At 40.6% G+C, this 19693-nt stretch overlaps 1 protein-coding gene across 2 annotated transcripts in view; it reads right to left on the reverse strand.

Annotated features, from left to right (window-relative positions):
• The window catches only part of LOC106583267 (carboxy-terminal domain RNA polymerase II polypeptide A small phosphatase 2), a 36171-nt gene extending 23517 nt beyond the window's left edge, over nucleotides 1–12654 (reverse strand). Inside the window, exon 1 of one of the 2 annotated variants that reach the window (XM_014167220.2) lies at nucleotides 12145–12654. In XM_014167220.2, the coding sequence (XP_014022695.1) occupies nucleotides 12145–12205 (61 nt within the window). In that variant the 5' untranslated portion in view covers nucleotides 12206–12654. The remainder of the gene's footprint in view (nucleotides 1–12144) is intronic. The other variant, XM_014167219.2, reaches the window with a different exon arrangement.
• Between the last annotated feature and the right edge of the window lie 7039 nt (nucleotides 12655–19693).

Consider the following 19693-nt stretch of genomic DNA (forward strand, 5'->3'; position numbering starts at 1 on the left):
ATCGTCATACCGTCCTTATCTCATTTCGGGATTTACGGCTTAGTACACAAGGGGGTGCCAAAAAAACAAAGACCATTGGGCGTCTATTACCAGAATGCTAACAAAATTAGCACAAATAATACAGAATTTCTATGGAAGCTGCTAGCTAAATAAGCTAACAAGTGCAAACTAAAATAAACAAATTCCAAAGACAGGCAATCCAGCTCAAAGGTATGCATGTATAGGAGCTACGAAATGTCATTTTTGGTGAGTTTGGACATTTACAAGCGAATGTGAACGAGAGATTGTGGAAATTGACAAAGTTTTAAAGCATGCTTTTCTGAAGGAAGAACAGTAGCGTGTACACACTGTCTGTGTGGAGTGTGGGAGTTCTTAGGGCAAAGGCCCTGCCGGCTCAGCTCCTAGCTCCGAGAAGATTGGGAGGAGCAGAGCGGAGAAAAAAAACAAGGAAATCAAGCTGCAGTGGCAGCTGTACAGAGAACTCATCCAAAGGGCTTTGAAGTCTCAAACACAGCAGAAAGCTAACAATATGATGCCCAGCCACCTTACTAATTCAGCCATTTAATTAAATAACTAGCAAGTTAAACTTAGGGGTCACAAACGCAGAATTCTTTGTTTTTCACACAGGAAATAAAATATTAAAACGCTACAGAACTATCGTGATGCGTTTTGTAAACACAGATCTAAAATGCTTCTTATTGTGATTTCTGATTGGCATCAAACTAATTCTGTGCTTCAGTTTCACTTCTCCACTCGCATGAGAATTCACAAACAAGCATTCCATCAGCAGACAGCACCCTGTCTTGATGTGTAGCTACTTTCTCCGGTACTTTTCTTCAGTGTAATGCCGGATTAACTTTAAGCAAAACATTAGGAAATGTAGCTTGCTACACTCTTTCTATGATAAACATTAGAAATAATGTGACCATGCATTGTTTTTATAAAAAAAATTACTTGCTTTTTCATTGTAAGCTTATTTACTTGTGTGGCTGTCAGCCAAATAGAATTACACTTTCATCTGATGACAATTAAGCTATTTCCTGCCGAATGTGTAGCACTTTGAACTATAGTTGCATGTCCCTGATCACTCTATTGAAAACACTTTCAATATAGAAACGCAACAACCCCTGTCACTACACAGCTGGACTCACCTGATCCCGCTTTCTATGGTTGTGCCATTTACAAACAAACAGGTCTCAACTGTTCTGGGGAACTACGGTAAGCTTCATAATGTAAAATAACGTGATAGGTGAAATGAAGAACGTGATCGGCTTTATCTCCTAACGTATTGCACAAGTTCACTGCAGGTATTTACTTAAAGTAGCTACAAATATTAAAACGTATTGAAAAACCTTCGCATGGCTATTTCCATACCCGGTATACCGCCCAAGCCTACCAGAAGGTGTAAGAGGAAAGCCCCAAAAAAATTGTCCGACTCCAGCCACCCAAGCCAGAATGTTCTCTCTGATACAGCATGGCAGGTGGTACCAGTGCACCAAGTCTGGAACCAACAGGACCCTGAACAGCTTCTACCCCCAAGCCATAAGACTTTAAAACAAGACTGCTAAATAGCTAATCAAATAGCTACCTGATTTTTTGCACAAAGTATTACACTGACACCTCAACACACACTACATACGCACGCACACATACACTGACGCCACACCCCCCCACTTTCACACTCACCACATACATTGCTGCTACTGTCTATCCTGTTGCCTAGTCACTTTACCCCTACTTACAGTACATAGCTACCTCAATTACCTTGTACCTCTGCACTTTGACTCAGAACAGGTACTCTCTGTATATAGCCATGATTTTTTACTAATTATTTTTATTTGTTATTCATTGAGTATTTATTGTCACTATTCTATATATATTTTTTTTTATCTTATCTTAAAATCTGCATTGTTGGAAAATAACCCTTAAGTAAGCATTTCACTTTTAGTCTACACCTGTGGTCTACAAAGCATGTGACAAATAACATTCGATTTTGATTTGTTTTACTCTGCACCAAAAACAGGCTAGAATTGAAGTTGTTGAGTACGCCAGCTCTCTGAGCCCAGCTACTCCAGTTAGGAGGAGATAAAAAGATGAGTAATTTGTCATTCAAATATATTTAACATGCTCCCTCCTGGATGAGGTGAACACGTGTACACACACTTTGATGTGAATGCCAAGCAGTTTGAGAATGGTCCTCTCACTTATCAGAGTTAAATGATTCCTGAAGTTTCAATAGGCCACATGGTTGGTATGAATGTAAACAGTGCGGGTGTGGTGTGAGGGAGGGAGGCAGTGGGGAGTCACAGCGAGGCGCTACTAGCCACTATCTTAATTGAAGACTACAATCTTGTTGCTTGCCCTCATTACGCACGCCATGTATCTCTAAGTGGAACACTTAAGTGTAACATTTCTCCACTTATAGAGATAGTAAGCACATGAAGCATGGAAATGTAGACTAAACATGTTAGATAGACTATTATAAAATCGGATAGATCCACCTGAAACAGGAGCTAGTCGATTTTAAACTCATGTCTGTGTAGTATTCTTTAGCCTACATATCACTCCCACTTTGTGATACAAACTCAGTTAATACAAACCTAGGTGAATTGCAACACTAGGCTGAATTCAAAAACTCTCCCCCCTCCCCTGCCTATCATTTACATTTAACATTGCGGACTCATGCTTTGAGCCTTTTACTTTCAGTTTTTGTCCACCAGCTTCAGCTGTAAAAACTATATTTTTTGTAATTGAAAATGTATTTCACAGCGATTTAGATGATGCAAGGATTCCATACACTATTCAGTGCTTGTTTTCTCAGATTAAGCTAACTGAAATTGAGCGAACAGTGTAGCAACCAGGAAATTACATAGCAATTTCAACATTGGCGCTTGATCCGATTTCCACTAGATAACACAGACAAGGGCAAAACAGCTTTCCCATTTTCCCCAAATTAGTAGGCGAATATCACAGCCAACCACAACACTGGCGGGTAAGTAACACTGAAACACAATCATTCCACTATTACTGCAGATATATTATGGACATTTTCTGAAATTACAATGTTAAAACTATTTTTTAAATCCTGTGTAGCATATCATACTTTTGGACTTAGATTGACACAGCAGGCCTAGCCTATCAGTAGATTTGGATTTCCCAAATAAACTCATCAACCCAGTTTTATCCGACATATTCTCAACTACAGGCATGAAGCTGCTGCAAAGTACACAAGTTGGCTACACTGGAACTGGGTTCAACTTCACAACTGAAACTCATCCTACTGTCACTGTCCTGTCTGTTCCCTACAGCGTACATGACTACTGACAATGCTGTCATAAGCATGTTATGTCTCCAATCTTACCTTTTCATAACAGCCGGTCTAGTGTTTGAAAATGTTGAATGGATACTTTTACAGCCATGAGTGACAAAACCAAGCTTTCAAGTAGGGCTGGGTGATATATCGAATTAATTAGATTAATTAAAATGTATGTATTTGCACGGTATTCCAAATGCCTGTATAACAAGAATAAAAGAAAATATATATATTTTTTAAATGAGTGTTTATGTCTGCATATTCTCATGTTGTCTTTTTGGTCTTGTCTCCTTTGCTCCATTCTGTGCATTCTCTCTGACAAGCGGTTTTAACTCGGCTTGGCCCAACAGAAAATCGGTCATATGGACACTGAAAGACATTATTTTACTGTAATAGAAGAGTAGTTAACCTTTCTAACGATACCCTTTGTCTCAACTCCTCAAATTGCGTACAGAGCAGACTACTAAAACAGGAGTATCAATGAAAATTGATTCTGGAAAATTCATGCTCAGTTTGTCGCTAGCTGTCTAGTCTGTTTTATAAATGGGCAACAAGCATAAAACAATTATATGGAATTGGCAACTCGTTCGCATTCTGAGAAATAAGGTAGGCCACTTGATTTCAGCATCTGAACAAAGTGAAGAGGCTACCATGCTGTTCAAAAAGTTGGAGACGGACAGAAGGGTGTGCTCATAACAACTCAACAGTTCTACCTTGTTAGCTAGCACATAGATCCAAGTTGGCTAAACTTGAAATATAAAGATTAGCTGGCACATGGGCTTGTGCTTATGAGATTGTTTAGGAGACCTGGGTTAATTTTATATCATGTCTGCTACAAAAAAAGTAAGTCATCATTAGCAAATGTGCATTATGCATGGTTCAGGTTAAATGTACAACAAAAATGGCATTTTCATAGACAGATTTGAAAGCCAGATCAGTGAATATTGCAAAAAGCAGGTTAAACAGTTTTGATAAATTAAAGTATTATTAGAAGGTTTATATTTATAGCCTAGGTATAATTTCACAAGCCCTGAATTCATTAGACGATTGCTGACGGGTTTGAAATGCAGTGTATTTGACCCTTAATTGTACAACAAAGCTTATTTAGAGCTTTTTATCCCGATAGATAGCTAGCTCGAAACTAGTAAAAGCATTCCATCAAAAACAGTGATCATGATGACCTCAGACCAAACATGAGAAGTTAGACAATCACAGTACCGTGCTCTCATCGCAAACTGAAAACAAGTCTGTGTCAACCAGAATGTTTCACACACACACAGAGGAATCAAATCATTCCACGCAGCCCTATCTTGAAGTGTAACTATCCCCCTAAGCCATACCCCAATAACAGAAGGAATTTACTCCGACATTTCTTATCCCCCCTGCTCAACATGCCATCCTCCAATGTAGCATTGTGGTATGCCTACATTGCTAAGAAACAAACTTCCCCCTCTTTGCCTGTGAGATGTAGGCCTATCTGTGCAGGAGAACAAAGGAAGGAGAGTTGATGATAACGCGCAATAACATCCACCCACCCACAAGAGCTCAAGACAATCTGAAAAACAAACATGGATTTTCCCATCTGGACCAGGCAGGACCTTTAATCCGGATCATAGACAGAGCATTAAAAAAACACACAATGCCTTCATATCAGCTGCACCATCTCATTCCAGGCTTTTGAATGTTTATCCTTGTCTTTTGGGGTCCTAAAGACAGTGTAGTTACATGGTGGTATGTCTGTGTTATACTTTTAACATATGGGTAGGATACAGGGTAGGGGTGAAGTTATCTGAAATACACAAATATGCTCATCATATATAGCCATCATGACCATCTTTCCGGTCTGTGGCATTAACCAGATCTTATGTTGACTGTCTGTATTGCTTAGCAAAATTAACAAAAGTTAGTTTTTTAAAAAGTAGGGTGTTAGATGATCCGACAAACAATGGACGCTATGCAGAATTCTACAAAAAAAAACGCAGTGAACAAATCTGTTTTCACTAAATGTCAACATGTTCGCCAAAAAATACATAAATCTGAAAAAATGATGTGGCGCTTGTTACACGTCTAAAAATCGAAATACTGTATGTTATGATATTTATACGATATGAGCCCAAATGTAAATCAACTGCCATGCTAAGAACATTCAAATCTGAGGGACAGCCCCTTTTGTGAAATCCGCGTGTTCATTTGCTCTTTGCGATGGGTATCCTTCAACGTAAGACTGATGTAACATTGTATTGCCAAGAAGTATGGGAAAGTCATGATGGCATGTTTCACGGTAGAGGTCTGCGTGGGACTGATTTGTTCATTCTGCTATCGCTGGACCTGCAGCTTTTCATACCGCACCCTCCCGCACCTGCTGGCTTTCTGTCTGACTTCCACCCTCTACCGCAAGAACTGGTCCTTAACCCAACCGCAGTCCCGCAATTTTATTTGAAGCTTATGAGGCAGCTCACTTGCCAGGCATGGTTCCATCAATTTTGCACCCTATAGGCAATATCAAAATGCGCAAAAATAACCTAGGAAATAGGTTAAATTACCAGAGATTCTCACACGGCCCATTATTAGGCTATCGAATCAATATTTATTGAAAATGAAAAGGTGCAAAATTCACTCACTATGATAGCCTGTGCGCTCATTACACCTTTTCCTTTTAAAATGATCAAATGTTTTGACTGCAACTCAACTCACGTTGGTTGAGCACCCTCCACCTCTTTCCATTATCAATATTTATTTGCAGAAACTGTAGTTAACTATAGTCTAATCATATTTAAGTACATTTCCTTGGAAAGATACTTGCCACACGATTCTCCGTCCATGCATTGGCACTAGGCAGTCTACTTTATTTCAATGAGACCACACATACACTAGGCGCACTTGATCTTGCATGCCAAACTAGAAGAGGAGAGATAGGCTTCTGAACTTGAAGCAGCGAATTCTGAGTGTGTGTATAATGCAACAAAGATGTGCTTTTCATACAATAGATTGGCCTAAGCTAAACGCATACAAAGCAGAAAGACGACCATTTCACAAAAACTTTCTTATCCCAAAGTTGTCTGAAGACTCCCTGCTCCCACCCGCAGCATGACAAATGCCGACTGCGCAGCAAAGATCTCCGTCGCGTCCTGCGGAAATGCAGCCCGTTAATTTCACAAACATCTTTTGACTGAAATAAGGTAAAATGTTTTTCCTTCGCTTCTGTCATTCAAATATTTTGACACGAAAAAGAAACATAGCAGATTACAAATTAGAGCTTTGTAACTACGTTTTGATGTATGGGTTGTCAGGGATTGGTCCAAGTTAATGTCACAACCCCCTTTCTATGACGAGTTCTAGCTTGCTAGCTGTGTGGGAGTGCCTGACGCCATTCGCTTAGGCAACGAGCGGGGCGAGAGGCAGCGTGGCATTGGCTGTATTGTGCCAGCTGCGAATTTTGTGATTGATGATTTTATTCTTTCAATTAAAAACTAGCAGAATTCAGTGGTCACAGCGATACAATTGATAAGAACATAGCCATACTAACCAAAAATAGAACCAACACTTTACAGGTTGGGTTTATATGTTTGAGCTGAAATAAAATAGACATTTTCCATATGCGCAGAAAGCTTATTTCTGTCATATTTTTGTACATCCCTTTTAGAGAGCATTTCTCCTTTACCAAGATAATCCATCCACCTGACATGTGTGGCATATCAAGAAGCAGATTAAATGGCATAATCATTACACAGGTGCACCTTGTGCTGGGGACAATAAAAGGCCACTAAAATGTGCAGTTTTGTCAGACAACCCAATGCCAATGCCAAGCATGCTGACTGCAGGAATGTCCACCAGAGCTGTTGACAGAGAATTGAACGTTCATTTCTCTATGTCAGTATATTCAACCGGCCTCACAACCGCAGACAATGTGTAACCAACGCCAGCCCAGGACCTCCACATCAGGCTTCTTCACCCTCCAGCATAGTCTATCACCAGCCACCCGGACATCTGATGAAACTGTGGGTTTGCACAACCGAATAATTTCTGCACAAACTGTCAGAAATGTCTCAGGGAAGCGCATTTGCATACTAACCAGGGTCTTGACCTGACTGCAGTTCAGAGTCATAACCAACTTCAGTGGGAAAATGCTCACCTTCAATAGCCACTGGCACGCTGAAGAAGTGTGCTCTTCACAGATGAAACCCGGTTTCAACTGCACCGGGCAGATGTGGGGACAAGAGGTTTGCTGATGTCAACGTTGTGAACAGAGGGCCCCGTGGTGGTGTGGTAATAATATGGGTAGGCATAAGCTACGGACAAGGATAACAATTGCATCTTAGCGATGGCAATTTGAATGCACAGATACCGCGACGAGCTCCTGAGGCCCACTGTCATGCCATTCATCCACCGCCATCACCTCATGTTTCAGTATGATAATGCACGGCATCATGTCGCAAGGATCTGTACACAATTCCTGGAAGCTGAAAATGTCCCAGTTCTTCCATGGCCTGCATACTCACCAGACATGTCTCATGACTGAGCAAGTATGGGATGGTCTGGATTGACATGGACGACAGCGTGTTCCAGTCCCCTCAATATCCAGCAACTTCGCACAGCCATTGAAGAGGAATGGGACAACATTCCACAGGCCATAATAAACAGCCTGATCAACTCTATGTGAAGGAAACGTGTCGTGCCGCATGAGGCAAATGAAACACCAGATACTGACTGGCTTTCTGATACACACCCCTACTTTTTTTTTTTTTTTTAAAGGTATGTGACCAACAGATGCATTTAGGTATTCCCAATCATGTGAATTCCATAGATTAGCGCATAATGAATTTATTTCAATAGATTAATTTCCTTATATGAACTGTAACTCAGTAAAATCTTTTTGAAATGGTTGCGTTTATTTTTCTTCAGTGTAAATACCAGTGAATTGAAATTGTGTCTCATCTATCCTTCTGTGCAGCTGGCTAGCAGGCAGCTCACTTTCTCTTCTGAGCCTAGGCTAATTATTTGCTCAAATTGGTGCCGTTCATCTTATCACCAGAGTAACTCATCAAAACCAAAAATAACATTACAATGTAACCCAACTCAGTTGTAGGCTTACCTTAGAAGTAAGCTGTAATTAGACTAGTAGCCTTCTATGCTACAGTTCAGACTTAGTGAGAAGTGTGTGTATGTGTTAGGCAATGTGTGGTGATGCTGAAAAGTCTGTTTTGGGGGGGGGCTGTGTGGTGTGTGTGTATGCAGGTGGCACAGGGTTAGGTGTATTATTTGGCACTTTAGGCCTAATCAGTTAAGCTACTGAATACAGCCTAACAGTTACTACAGTCATTTCCGGACTATTGAGCGCACCTGAATATAAGCCGCACCCACTGAATTAAAAAATATATATTATTTTGAACATAAATAAGCCGCACATGTCTATAAGCCGCAGGTGCCTACCGGTACATTGAAACAAATTAACTTTACACAGGCTTTAACGAATCACGGCTTGTAACAAAAATAAATAGGCTTTAACGAAACACGGCTTGTAACAAAAAATAAAAAATTAGCAGTAAGCTTTAGTTGTCTTTTTGCACTGAGTCAATTCCTCACGCTGCTGTTTCCAACGTCTTATCATCGACTCATTAAGACCAAGCTCCCGTGCAGCAGCTCTATTTCCTTTTCCAACAGCCAGATCAATCGCCTTCAACTTGAAAACTGCATCATATGCATTTCTCCGTGTCTTTGCCATGATGAGGATGACAAAATGACTACCGTAATCAAAATGATGGGAAGTTTGAGAGCGCTCAATTTAATCTAAACAGTAAACAAAAGTTGTTTGACCTTAACCCGTTCGGCAATTTCATTGGTCTAATGAAAGCTTCATGCCGGCAAAAAACTGAGCACGTCACAGAATGTGTTTTTTGGGAGAAAAAAAAATTGAAAGCGGGAAAAATCCATATATTAGCCGCGTCATTGTTTAAAACCTCTGAGGATACCGTAGGATAGGGGGCGCCACAGCGCATTTTGAAAAAAAATCGTTCCCATTTTCAACGGCCTACTAATCAAACTCAGAAGCTAGGGCATGCATATACTTATTATATATGGATAGAAAACACTCTAAAGTTTCTAAAACTGTTTGAATGGTGTCTGTGAGTATAACAGAACTCAAATGGCAGTCAAATCCCCGAGACCGATTGAAACAGGAAGTGGAATTCTGAATTGTGGACTCGACTTCTCATCTTTCCCTATAAATAACACCGTTAACCATGGTTCAGTGAGCACTTCCTATTGCTTCCACTAGATGTCGCCAGTCTTTTCACAGTGGTTTGAGCCTTATAGAGTCAAAACTCAGTGAATGAGACGAGTTGGAAATTGGTCACAGGGGATGGGCCATCACCATTATGACGCCGGCGGCCATGTCTGCCCCCACCTTTGGAAACGGTTTTAAAGGCCATGAAATCATCCCCCTCGAATCTTATTGGCTCTCTTGGTGTTACAGGCCCTGAAGATTAATGTTTTACAACGTTTGACATGTTTGAACGAACCTACATGCGGGAGAATCGCATTTTATCCGGAACTTCAGCCCTGCGCTTGGAGAGAGCCATAGGACGCGCTACCAACATCAGGCTAATGGAACGTGAAGTATGGACTTTTTGACCGAAAATACATCTGTTGTGGACCTGGGATGCTTTCTGATGAAGACAACTAAAGGTAGGCGATTATTGACAATATTATACAAGATGAGATGTGACATGCGATTGTTTCCAAGATGGCGCCGAGCTCTGTATATTAGCTCATTTTCTGAGTATCGCATCTCCTTTTATCGCAAAGTGTGATTACCCAGTAAAGTTAATTTAAAATCTGGTATGACAGGTGTTCTCAAGAGATATTCATCTATAAATGTTAGATTGACAATATAAATTTAAAAACATCGTTATAGGATAGTAATTTAGGGAAATGTAGCATTGTTTACCGGGACGCTTTTGAGGGGAAATTATTTAGTCAACCTCAGACAGAGATGTAAAATGCTGTTTTTATATATAAATATGACCTTTATTGAACAAAAGAATGCATGCATTGTATAACATGATGTCCTAGGGGTGCCATCTGATGAAGTTTGTAAAAGGTTAGTGCTGCATTTAGCTGTTTTTTGATTATATGTGATGCAAGTGGTTGGTCGGAAAATGGCTATGAAGCTGCTTTTTACGATGGACTCATCTAACATAATCTAATGATTTGCTTTTCCTGTAAAACCTTTTTGAAATCGGACGACGTGGGTCGATTCAGGAGAGGTGTATCTATAAAAAAAAATAATAATAAAAAATTGTAAAAAAAAATTATGATTTTTTTTTTAATGCTAATTGGCGATATGATTTTTCGCTGGATTTTGATCCCGGTGACGGGATGAGACGCTGAAGAGGATAAGCCGCGAGGTTCAAAGCGTGGGAAAAAAGTTGCTGCTTATAGTCCGGAAATTACAGTAATTGGTCAAAATAATCATTTTTGTTCATTATTACTTAATCCCAATTGGATGTACTCTGTTACCATCCCCGGCAAAACATCAATATATGTTAACAATATGACCACCTTACTTTAAATGAGTGGGCTTAACATGCTGTATTTTTCCAATTCCGTACAAAGCAATTACCATATTAAGTAACTAATTTGCATAAAATAGTATAAATATATTTGTATTACTATTTCATAAATTGCTACAAACTCAGTTTTGCATAAAGATATGTTAATATAACCACCCTAGCTTAAATTAGTCATAAATTACTGTAATATCACATTTTAATTTAATAAATGTTACTTTAATTTGGATCATCTCTGTGTTCTACATCAGCCCTGAAAATGTTATAATAATATAACCACCATATCTTGAGACACTGACCAAAATGTGTTGAATTTACAAATCCAGAAAGGTGATTAGGTGCCATTACTGACAAGGGATTAACATTGACCTTTTCCAATAACTTGAAAATAAGATCTCAGCAATGGTAAATCCTATCATCAAGAAATAGTGTTCTATGTTATAAGAAGCTTCTCTATAAAACATGGAATAGAAAGTAGAACACCAGAGCCAAAGTTTTATTTTGTCCCCTAACACCCTAATAAATGGAATCTACTTTGACAGATATTTGCATGACAGTCCATGAATGAAGATTGTAGTTACATCCATGCCAAAAGAAAATTATTTATACAAACTGATATGACAAATTGCCAACAAAGTATGCAATCTGTGACTGTCTGGACAAATAAAACGATCAGGCACATTCCAGACATTACAGTACTTCCAAAACGATCAACACTTGTGTTTCACAGCTTTTCAATTATACAAATATTTAAAATCTATGGAGTGTCTGGCTGACAATATAGGCTAGAATCGATGGTTTGCATAATATTAGCCAACAAGACAGTTGTTGTTAGTAAGTTTGCGGTTAAAACAAAAAAAAACAGTATCCAGATGTTCCCTATCCCATGTTATCGTCTGCGCAGGAATAGCACTAACTCGCTACGTTATATTATTTGACTCGCGCGCTGAATGTAAAATGGACACCCACACAGTGGCTAATCTTATTCAGTACAACCAGCAGTTGGGATATCTCCAGTCCATAACCCAAATGTCCGAAACACATTCAACAGGAACCTAAGTAAAATGTTGTTCACATGACAAAACCAACTCAAACCTGTCCTTACATTAATTAGACTGGCGTGTAGCTATTAGCATGCTACTAGCTTAGTAGCAGCCGCTTGATTGCTAGCTAGCAGTTGGCTAGCTAGCTAGTGTCCGAGTCAGCTTGAACAAGATTATATTTAAAAGTGATCACACTGCGCCAATAAACCCGAGGATTTACCTGTCTTGGACGGCAGTTGACTATCTTCTTTCTGCACTTGAGTGATAATAGAACTTTCCATCTAACAAATGCACAGCCCCTCAAAGTCCAATCCGTTCCCCCAATTCGCAGGTAGCTACTTTCAACATTCAGCTAGCTGGTTAGCAATTGCGCTTACCAACCCGTTGGTATCCTAAAATATTTAGATAAAAAACGGTTTTTCTCGTGGCAATTGCAGCTAGCTGCCGCTATCTTTCCACGTTCAAGCTACCCAATTTGTCTCATGCATTTAACACGAAGTATATTATTGTAACGCGAAGGTCCCCTCTGACAACTAGCTAACACTAGGCAAGTCCTCGCTATTGCTCCAACATGGAGAATCCAGGATAAAAAAAGCAAAACAACTGAGGGGAAATGGCAGGGGCCGGTTTCAAGTTCCCCTTACTACTGATAAACAACCCTGGCGACCATAATCTCCAATAAGAAAACGGAAAATATATTGGTCAAATAATTCATTAACTTGGTCCAAAGAAAGAATAGGTGTGTCTGATTAATAATGGATTGTTTTCGTTTATCGAATGCTTTGTTTTTTCTCTTCTGGGGATTTCAGGGGCGCCTTGAAACTGCTCGTCGTCGCGGATTGGATCTCGTAGAAGTGGGAGTACCACAGGCATTCTTCTCAACCCGCTTCGTCCTGAGCGCATTCCTGTGTGGTTAGTGCTATCCAGAATCCATTGGCACGTCCCTACTCTAAACCAACCCTAACCTTAACCATTTTAAATTCAATTTATATTCAACATTGGACGTCCCAAGGATCCCGGATAGCAACGATTTCCTGTGTTCGCTCATAGCCTCATCAAATATACTGTATTATCGATATAGCATGCAAAACGTGTTTAATATCCTAAACTTATTTATTTCATTGCATATTTACATGCTGAATATTATTCCAAATGCTATTTATTTATTTTACAGTAAATGTATGTATATGACGTAGTAGACCTATTTGGTTGAAGCCTATAGGCCTATTGACAAAATGATCACCAACTATCTGCAGCTACGGAGAACAAAGGAATAAATTACTACTATGTGAAACATTTGAACTAAAGACTATAAAGGCAGCAGACTTTTTCGTTTTGACCATGTGCATCACCAATCTTTTGATTACAAACCACATTTTAGATTTATCATATAGGCTAAAATTAGCTACCTCTTTACATTTCAATCATTTAGAAGAGGAGCGTAATTAGGGAGAGACAGGAGTTATTAGGGTTAAGTGCCTTGCTCAAGGGCACATCAACAGAGGTTTCAACTAGTCGGCTCTGGCATTCGAAGCTACTCTACCTGCTGGCCGTTAAGAATCCTAAAGCATAACTAAATCATTCAAACCGGGAGAGGCACGGATCACAGATGACCAGTAATTAAAAATTATCATCAGTCATAACAGTAAAATAAAACAAAGCCTTTGCTGAGGCATTCAGAAGACCAAATGTATTTTATCCATTTCTTATCACCTAATTCTCTTGCCTTTGATTGATGGCCTATATTATATTTTCAAACTAGAGTATGATTGTGGTAATATGAGTATATAGAATATTATAACACTTTATTTGAAAATATCTGCAAATAAACGGATTATAAACATCATGTACATTATTATGTAATCTTAGGTACATTATTATAAATGAGTGTTTGAATTTGACATGAATAACTATATTTAACAAAAGTAAATACAGTGCATTCGGAAAGTATTCAGACCCCTGGACTTTTTCCAAATTTTTTTACGTTACAGCCTTATTCTAAAATGGATTAAATAAATAAAAATCCTCAATCTACACACAATACCCCATAATGACAAAGCGAAAACAGGTTGTTAGAAATTTTAGCAAATGTATTAAAAATAAAAAACAGACCTTATTTACATAGGTATTTAGACACTTTGCTATGAGACTCGAAGTTGAGCTCAGGTACATCCTGTTTCCATTGATCATCCTTGAGATGTTTCTACAACTTGATTGGAGTCCACCTGTGGACATGATTTGGAAATGCACACACTTGTCTATATAAGGTTCCACGGTTGACAGTGTATGTCAGAGCAAAAACCAAGCCATGAGGTCAAAGGAATCGTCCGTAGAGCTCCAAGACAGGATTGTGTCAAGGCACAGATCTGGGGAAGGGTACGAAAACATTTCCGCAGCACTGAACATCCATTCTTAAATGGAAGAAGTTTGGAACCACCAAGACTCCTCCAAGAGCTGGTCGCCCGGCCAAACTGAGTAATCGGGGGAGAAGGGCCTTGGTCAAGGAAGTGACCAAGAACCCGATGGTTACTCTTGACAGAGCTCTAGAGTTCCTCTGTGGAGATGAGAGAATCTTCCAGAAGAACAACGATCTCTGAAGCACTCCACCAATCAGGCCTTTGTGGTCGAGTGGCCAGACGGAAGCCAGTCTTCAGTAAAAGGCACATGACAGTCCGCTTGGAGTTTGCCAAAAGGTACCTAAAGACTCTCAGACTATGAGAAACAAGATTCTCTGGTCTGATGAAACCAAGATTGAACTCTTTGGCCTGAATGCCAAGCGTCACATCTGGAGGAAACCTGGCACCATCCCTACAGTGAAGCACAGTGGTGGCAGCATCATGCTGTGGGGATGTTTTTCAGCGGCAGGGACTTGGGAGACTAGTCAGGATCGAGGGAAAGATGAACAGAGCAAAGTACAGAGAATCTTGATGAAAACCTGCTCCAGAGCGCTCAGGACCACAGACTGGGGCGAAGGTTCACCTTCCAACAGGACAACGACCTTAAGTAAACAGCCAAGACAACGCAGGAGCGGCTTCCTACAGATCCTCTTGTGGTATTATGTATGCATGTAATAAGACCTCAAAGTCCAACATAATAACATGTCCTAGCTACTCGGTAGCGCATCATATAAGACGCTTCTAGCCCCTTCTTATTAATGGTATCTGTTGCTTTTATACATGTCTTACTACTCGAAAGTCGTCTTTATTCTCGCTCCAAAAACTCACGTAGTTTATTTTTTAAATGGTCATGCTTAGTTTCTAAATGTCTGCTTAAGAGTGAAGGTTTCCCGCGAGAGAGTAATGGTTAATGTGATTGGATGTTAATTATTTGACTCGGCTACCTGTATTTGACATTGTGTTGTTATTTCGCTGAACACTAGATCATTTTATTTTTGGCAGTGAAACGAGGCTAATCAGGTGAGAGAAAAAAACTCACCTGTTGGAAAATATAAATATACTGTTGGAAAATGTGAAGAAATTAAAAATAAATTAAAAACATTAAAAAAAACGTTAAAAAAAAATGTGAATCACATTTTTATTTGGCGTACCCCCGACAGCATTGCACGTACAACAGTTTGGAAATACCTGGTCTGGAGGATTAAGAAATGTAGAATCTGTTATATTGGCAATCACAGAATCTTTGCAACACCACCTGCAAAACAATGCAATACCAGGCCGGAATTTAAATTAATCTATAATGATGGTATGTTTGTACATGGGTTTGTTGGAATTTTTTTAATACTAATTGTCCTAAGAGATGAAGATATTGAAAGTGTTTACCAGCTGACAAAACCCAGCTGGAAAATAAATGCATCAAATTAAAACAGATAACAACATGCATAACAGAAATGTCAGGAATAAGTTTAAACAAACAGCAAGTAAAGAACACAGGAAGTGTGGGTTTTTATAAGATAAAAAGCTAATGAAAAAACAGCAGTGTGAATAGGTGTAACGCCCTGGCCATAGAGAGGCCAGGGTGTTACATTGGGTGGGCGTTCTATGTTAATTTTTCTATGTTTTTGTATTTCTTTGTTTTGGGCCGTGTGTGGCTCCCAATCAGGCATAGCTGTAGTTCGTTGTTGCTGATTGGGAGTCACACATAAGGAGCCTGTTTTTCCTTTGGGTTTTTGTGGGGGATTGTTTCTGTTTAGAGTGTTTCCTAACAGGGCTGTTTTGCTGTCGTGTTTTGTTCATTTTTGTAGTGTTCTCTTTGTTCGAATTACATTTCAAGATGAACACTAACTCCGCTGCACCTTGGTCTACTCTCTCTTCAGACAGCCGTTACAATAGGCTGCAAATAAGAGCTATAAATTAATTATATAAATTTCATTGTGATATACAAACAAAATAAATTGCAGCGACTGATAAATAGGCCAACATGTCTATAGTTGACACCAGGATGAAAGATGTTTTCTATATGTTGTTTCATCATGGCCTCTGAGGACTAATGTAATGGATTAAACTTTCACATGTAATGTCTCACTCTCTGACAACATAGTCTTCCAACAACCTGTGCCTGACCAACAATACAGTGTGCTATGCATTGTGTGAGGTACGTCTTGGCCTTGCATTATAGATTAGCCTATACATTGACCTATAGGGAGAGAGACTGAAGAGAGAGCACGCATGCAGGCAGGAGTGAGGTAACAGGGAAACAGAAGGTTGTGATACTGGATGCTCATTGGTTGAATGTGAGGAATTTATGGAAAACCTACACAGAGGTCACGTGATCCTCAGGGTCTGGCAGGAATGCGGGGGCTGGAGAGAGAGAGACAGGATAAGCAGAGAACACCAGAACTCACAAGGGTGGGGCAGGCTGACACATTGCGAAACTAACTAAAACAGTGGTGTAGAAATACTACACAAAACTGTGGCAGGATGGACACATATGTGCAGTTGGCATATCAGGGTAATCGCCCACTGTACTCCATGCTTCCATTTATCTGTCAACCACATCGTAGACCACAAGCTGAACTCATTTAAGACAAGAAGTGAAGGCACCTGCTGTACCACGTGATTTGCAGGAAGATGCCTGTTCCCCCTCCTCCTTCCCATCTTGCCCTGAGGTGGCCTCAGCCATAGAGCCCTGTTTCTAGGAAAAGGGTCCTAGAAGGCAAACTGTGACGCCTGGGCTGAGCGAAACAGGGGGATATGAGAGAGGGAACGAGATAGAGAATGTGAGAGTGAGGAGAGAGAGACAGCCCACACGAGAGGTGTAGTGAAAAGAGGTGATGAAACAAGAGAAGCAAACAAAATTGCCCAAATGAAGAGAAGGAAATAAAAGGAGCGAAAACCCTCCCATCTTACATAACTCCCAAAACAATCTCATTGCCCAGCAGTGCAGACTGCTCACTTTGGGATAATTGGCATTTCATTAAAACAAACCCTATGTAAAGTAGACAAGTTGCTGTACCTGTAAAATGGTATAGAGCAGGTATTCCCCCAGGGGTACGTGCAATGCCGTCAGCGGTACGCCAAATAAAAACGTGATTCTCATTTGAAAAAATATATAAACTCAGCAAAAAAAGAAACGTCCTTTTTCTGGACCCTGTCTTTCAAAGATAATTAGTTAAAAATCCAAATAACTTCACAGATCTTCATTGTAAAGGGTTTAAACACTGTTTCCCATGCTTGTTCAATGAACCATAAACAATTAATGAACATGCACCTGTGGAACGGTCGTTAAGACACTAACAGCTTACAGACGGTAGGCAATTAAGGTCACAGTTATGAAAACTTAGGACACTAAAGAGACCCTTCTACTGACTCTGAAAAACACCAAAAGAAAGATGCCCAGGGTCCCTGCTCATCTGCGTGAACGTGCCTTAGGCATGCTGCAAGGAGGCATGACGACTGCAGATGCAGCCAGGGCAATAAATTGCAATGTCCGTACTGTGAGACGCCTAAGACAGCGCTACAGGGAGACAGGACAGACAGCTGATCGTCCTCGCAGTGGCAGACCACGTTTTACAACACCTGCACAGGATCGGTACATCCAAACAGCACACCTGCGTGATAGGAACAGTGCTCAGACTGTCTGCAATAGGCTGAGAGAGGCTGGACTGAGGGCTTGTAGGCCTGTTGTAAGGCAGGTCCTCACCAGACATCACTGGCAACAACGTCGCATACGGGCATAAACCCACCGTCGCTGGACCAGACAGGACTGGCAAAAAGTGCTCTTCACTGACGAGTTGCGGTTTTGTCTCACCAGGGGTGATGGTCGGATTCGTGTTTATCGTCAAAGGAATGAGCGTTACACCGAGGCCTGTACTCTGGAGCGGGATCAATTTGGAGGTGGAGGGTCCGTCATGGTCTGGGGCGGTGTGTCACAGCATCATTGGTCTGAGCTTGTTGTCATTGCAGGCAATCTGAACGATGTGCGTTACCGGAAAGACATCCTCCTCCCTCATGTGGTACCCTTCCTGCAGGCTCATCCTGACATGACCCTCCAGCATGACAATGCCACCAGCCATACTGCTCCTTCTGTGCATGATTTCAAGACAGGAATGTTAGTGTTCTGCCATGGCCAGCGAAGAGCCCAGATCTCAATCCCATTGAGCACGTCTGGGACCTGTTGGATCGGAGGGTGAGGGCTAGGGCCAATCCCCCCAGAAATGTCCAGGAACTTGCATGTGCCTTGGTGGAAGAGTGGGGTAACATCTCACAGCAAGAACTGGCAAATCTGGTGCAGTCCATAAGGAGGAGATGCACTGCAGTACTTAATGCAGCTGGTGGCCACACCAGATACTGACTGTTACTTTTGATTTTGACCCCCCCTTTGTTCAGGGACACATTATTCCATTTCTGTTAGTCACATGTCTGTGGAACTTGTTCAGTTTATGTCTCAGTTGTAGAATGTTATGTTCATACAAATATTTACACGTTAAGTTTGCTGAAAATAAACGCAGTTGACAGTGAGAGGACGTTTCTTTTTTTGCTGAATTTATACATAAAACATTTTTATCAATAGATTCCCCCGCTCCCCCTACCTCGGGCTTTCACGGCGGAGACCAGAAGTCAACCTACTCTCGCCCCCCTCCCCATCTCGTACTTCTGAGTGGGAGACCTTCCCAGGCAGTAGCCTGCCTTGCTCACAAACTAGAATCCGTGTGCCCACTCTGACAAGGTTAATTGACCCACAGTCCCACACAGTGACATGATATCATTGACGTGACGTGCAAATGAGCGATAGAAAACCGATCGCGCAAATGTCACCATTCCGATTTTTTTGGTGCGGGCACCCAGTGCCGCCCCCGGCAAGATGCCGCCCTGGGCGGCTGCCCATGTCGCCTATACCTAAATCCACTACTACATGTAGGAGCCCATCCTTGTGACGTCTATCTACACCAGCGAAGGGGGTCTCCTATATTATAAGGTACATTACAGAAACATTTTAAAAGCCCCTCGGTCAGCACACACAGTAAATAGCTTTTACTGGGAAACAGTTTCAGGATACAGATGTTGACCCTTTTTTTTTATTGCATTGGCACATTTTTTTATGTAAGCAGTATTTTCCAAACTGATGGAGGATGGTGATATCATCAACTGTGGGAGCAGGTTTGGTGATTGGCAAGGATAGAAACCTGGTAGATTCATGAGACTTTAGTCCAACTTCATGTCATGCCTACGGTTCTCTTCAAAGGCCTCATGCACTCGGAGATAAAAATAAATAAATATGTAAGTCTAAATCATAGTGGCAAATTAGAAACAAGAAAAGATCCAGCTAGAACATTACCAAAATATCACAGAGTGCATTCAGAAAGTATTCAG

Source organism: Salmo salar, chromosome ssa22, assembly GCF_905237065.1.
Source record: "Salmo salar chromosome ssa22, Ssal_v3.1, whole genome shotgun sequence".
NCBI lineage: Eukaryota > Metazoa > Chordata > Actinopteri > Salmoniformes > Salmonidae > Salmo > Salmo salar.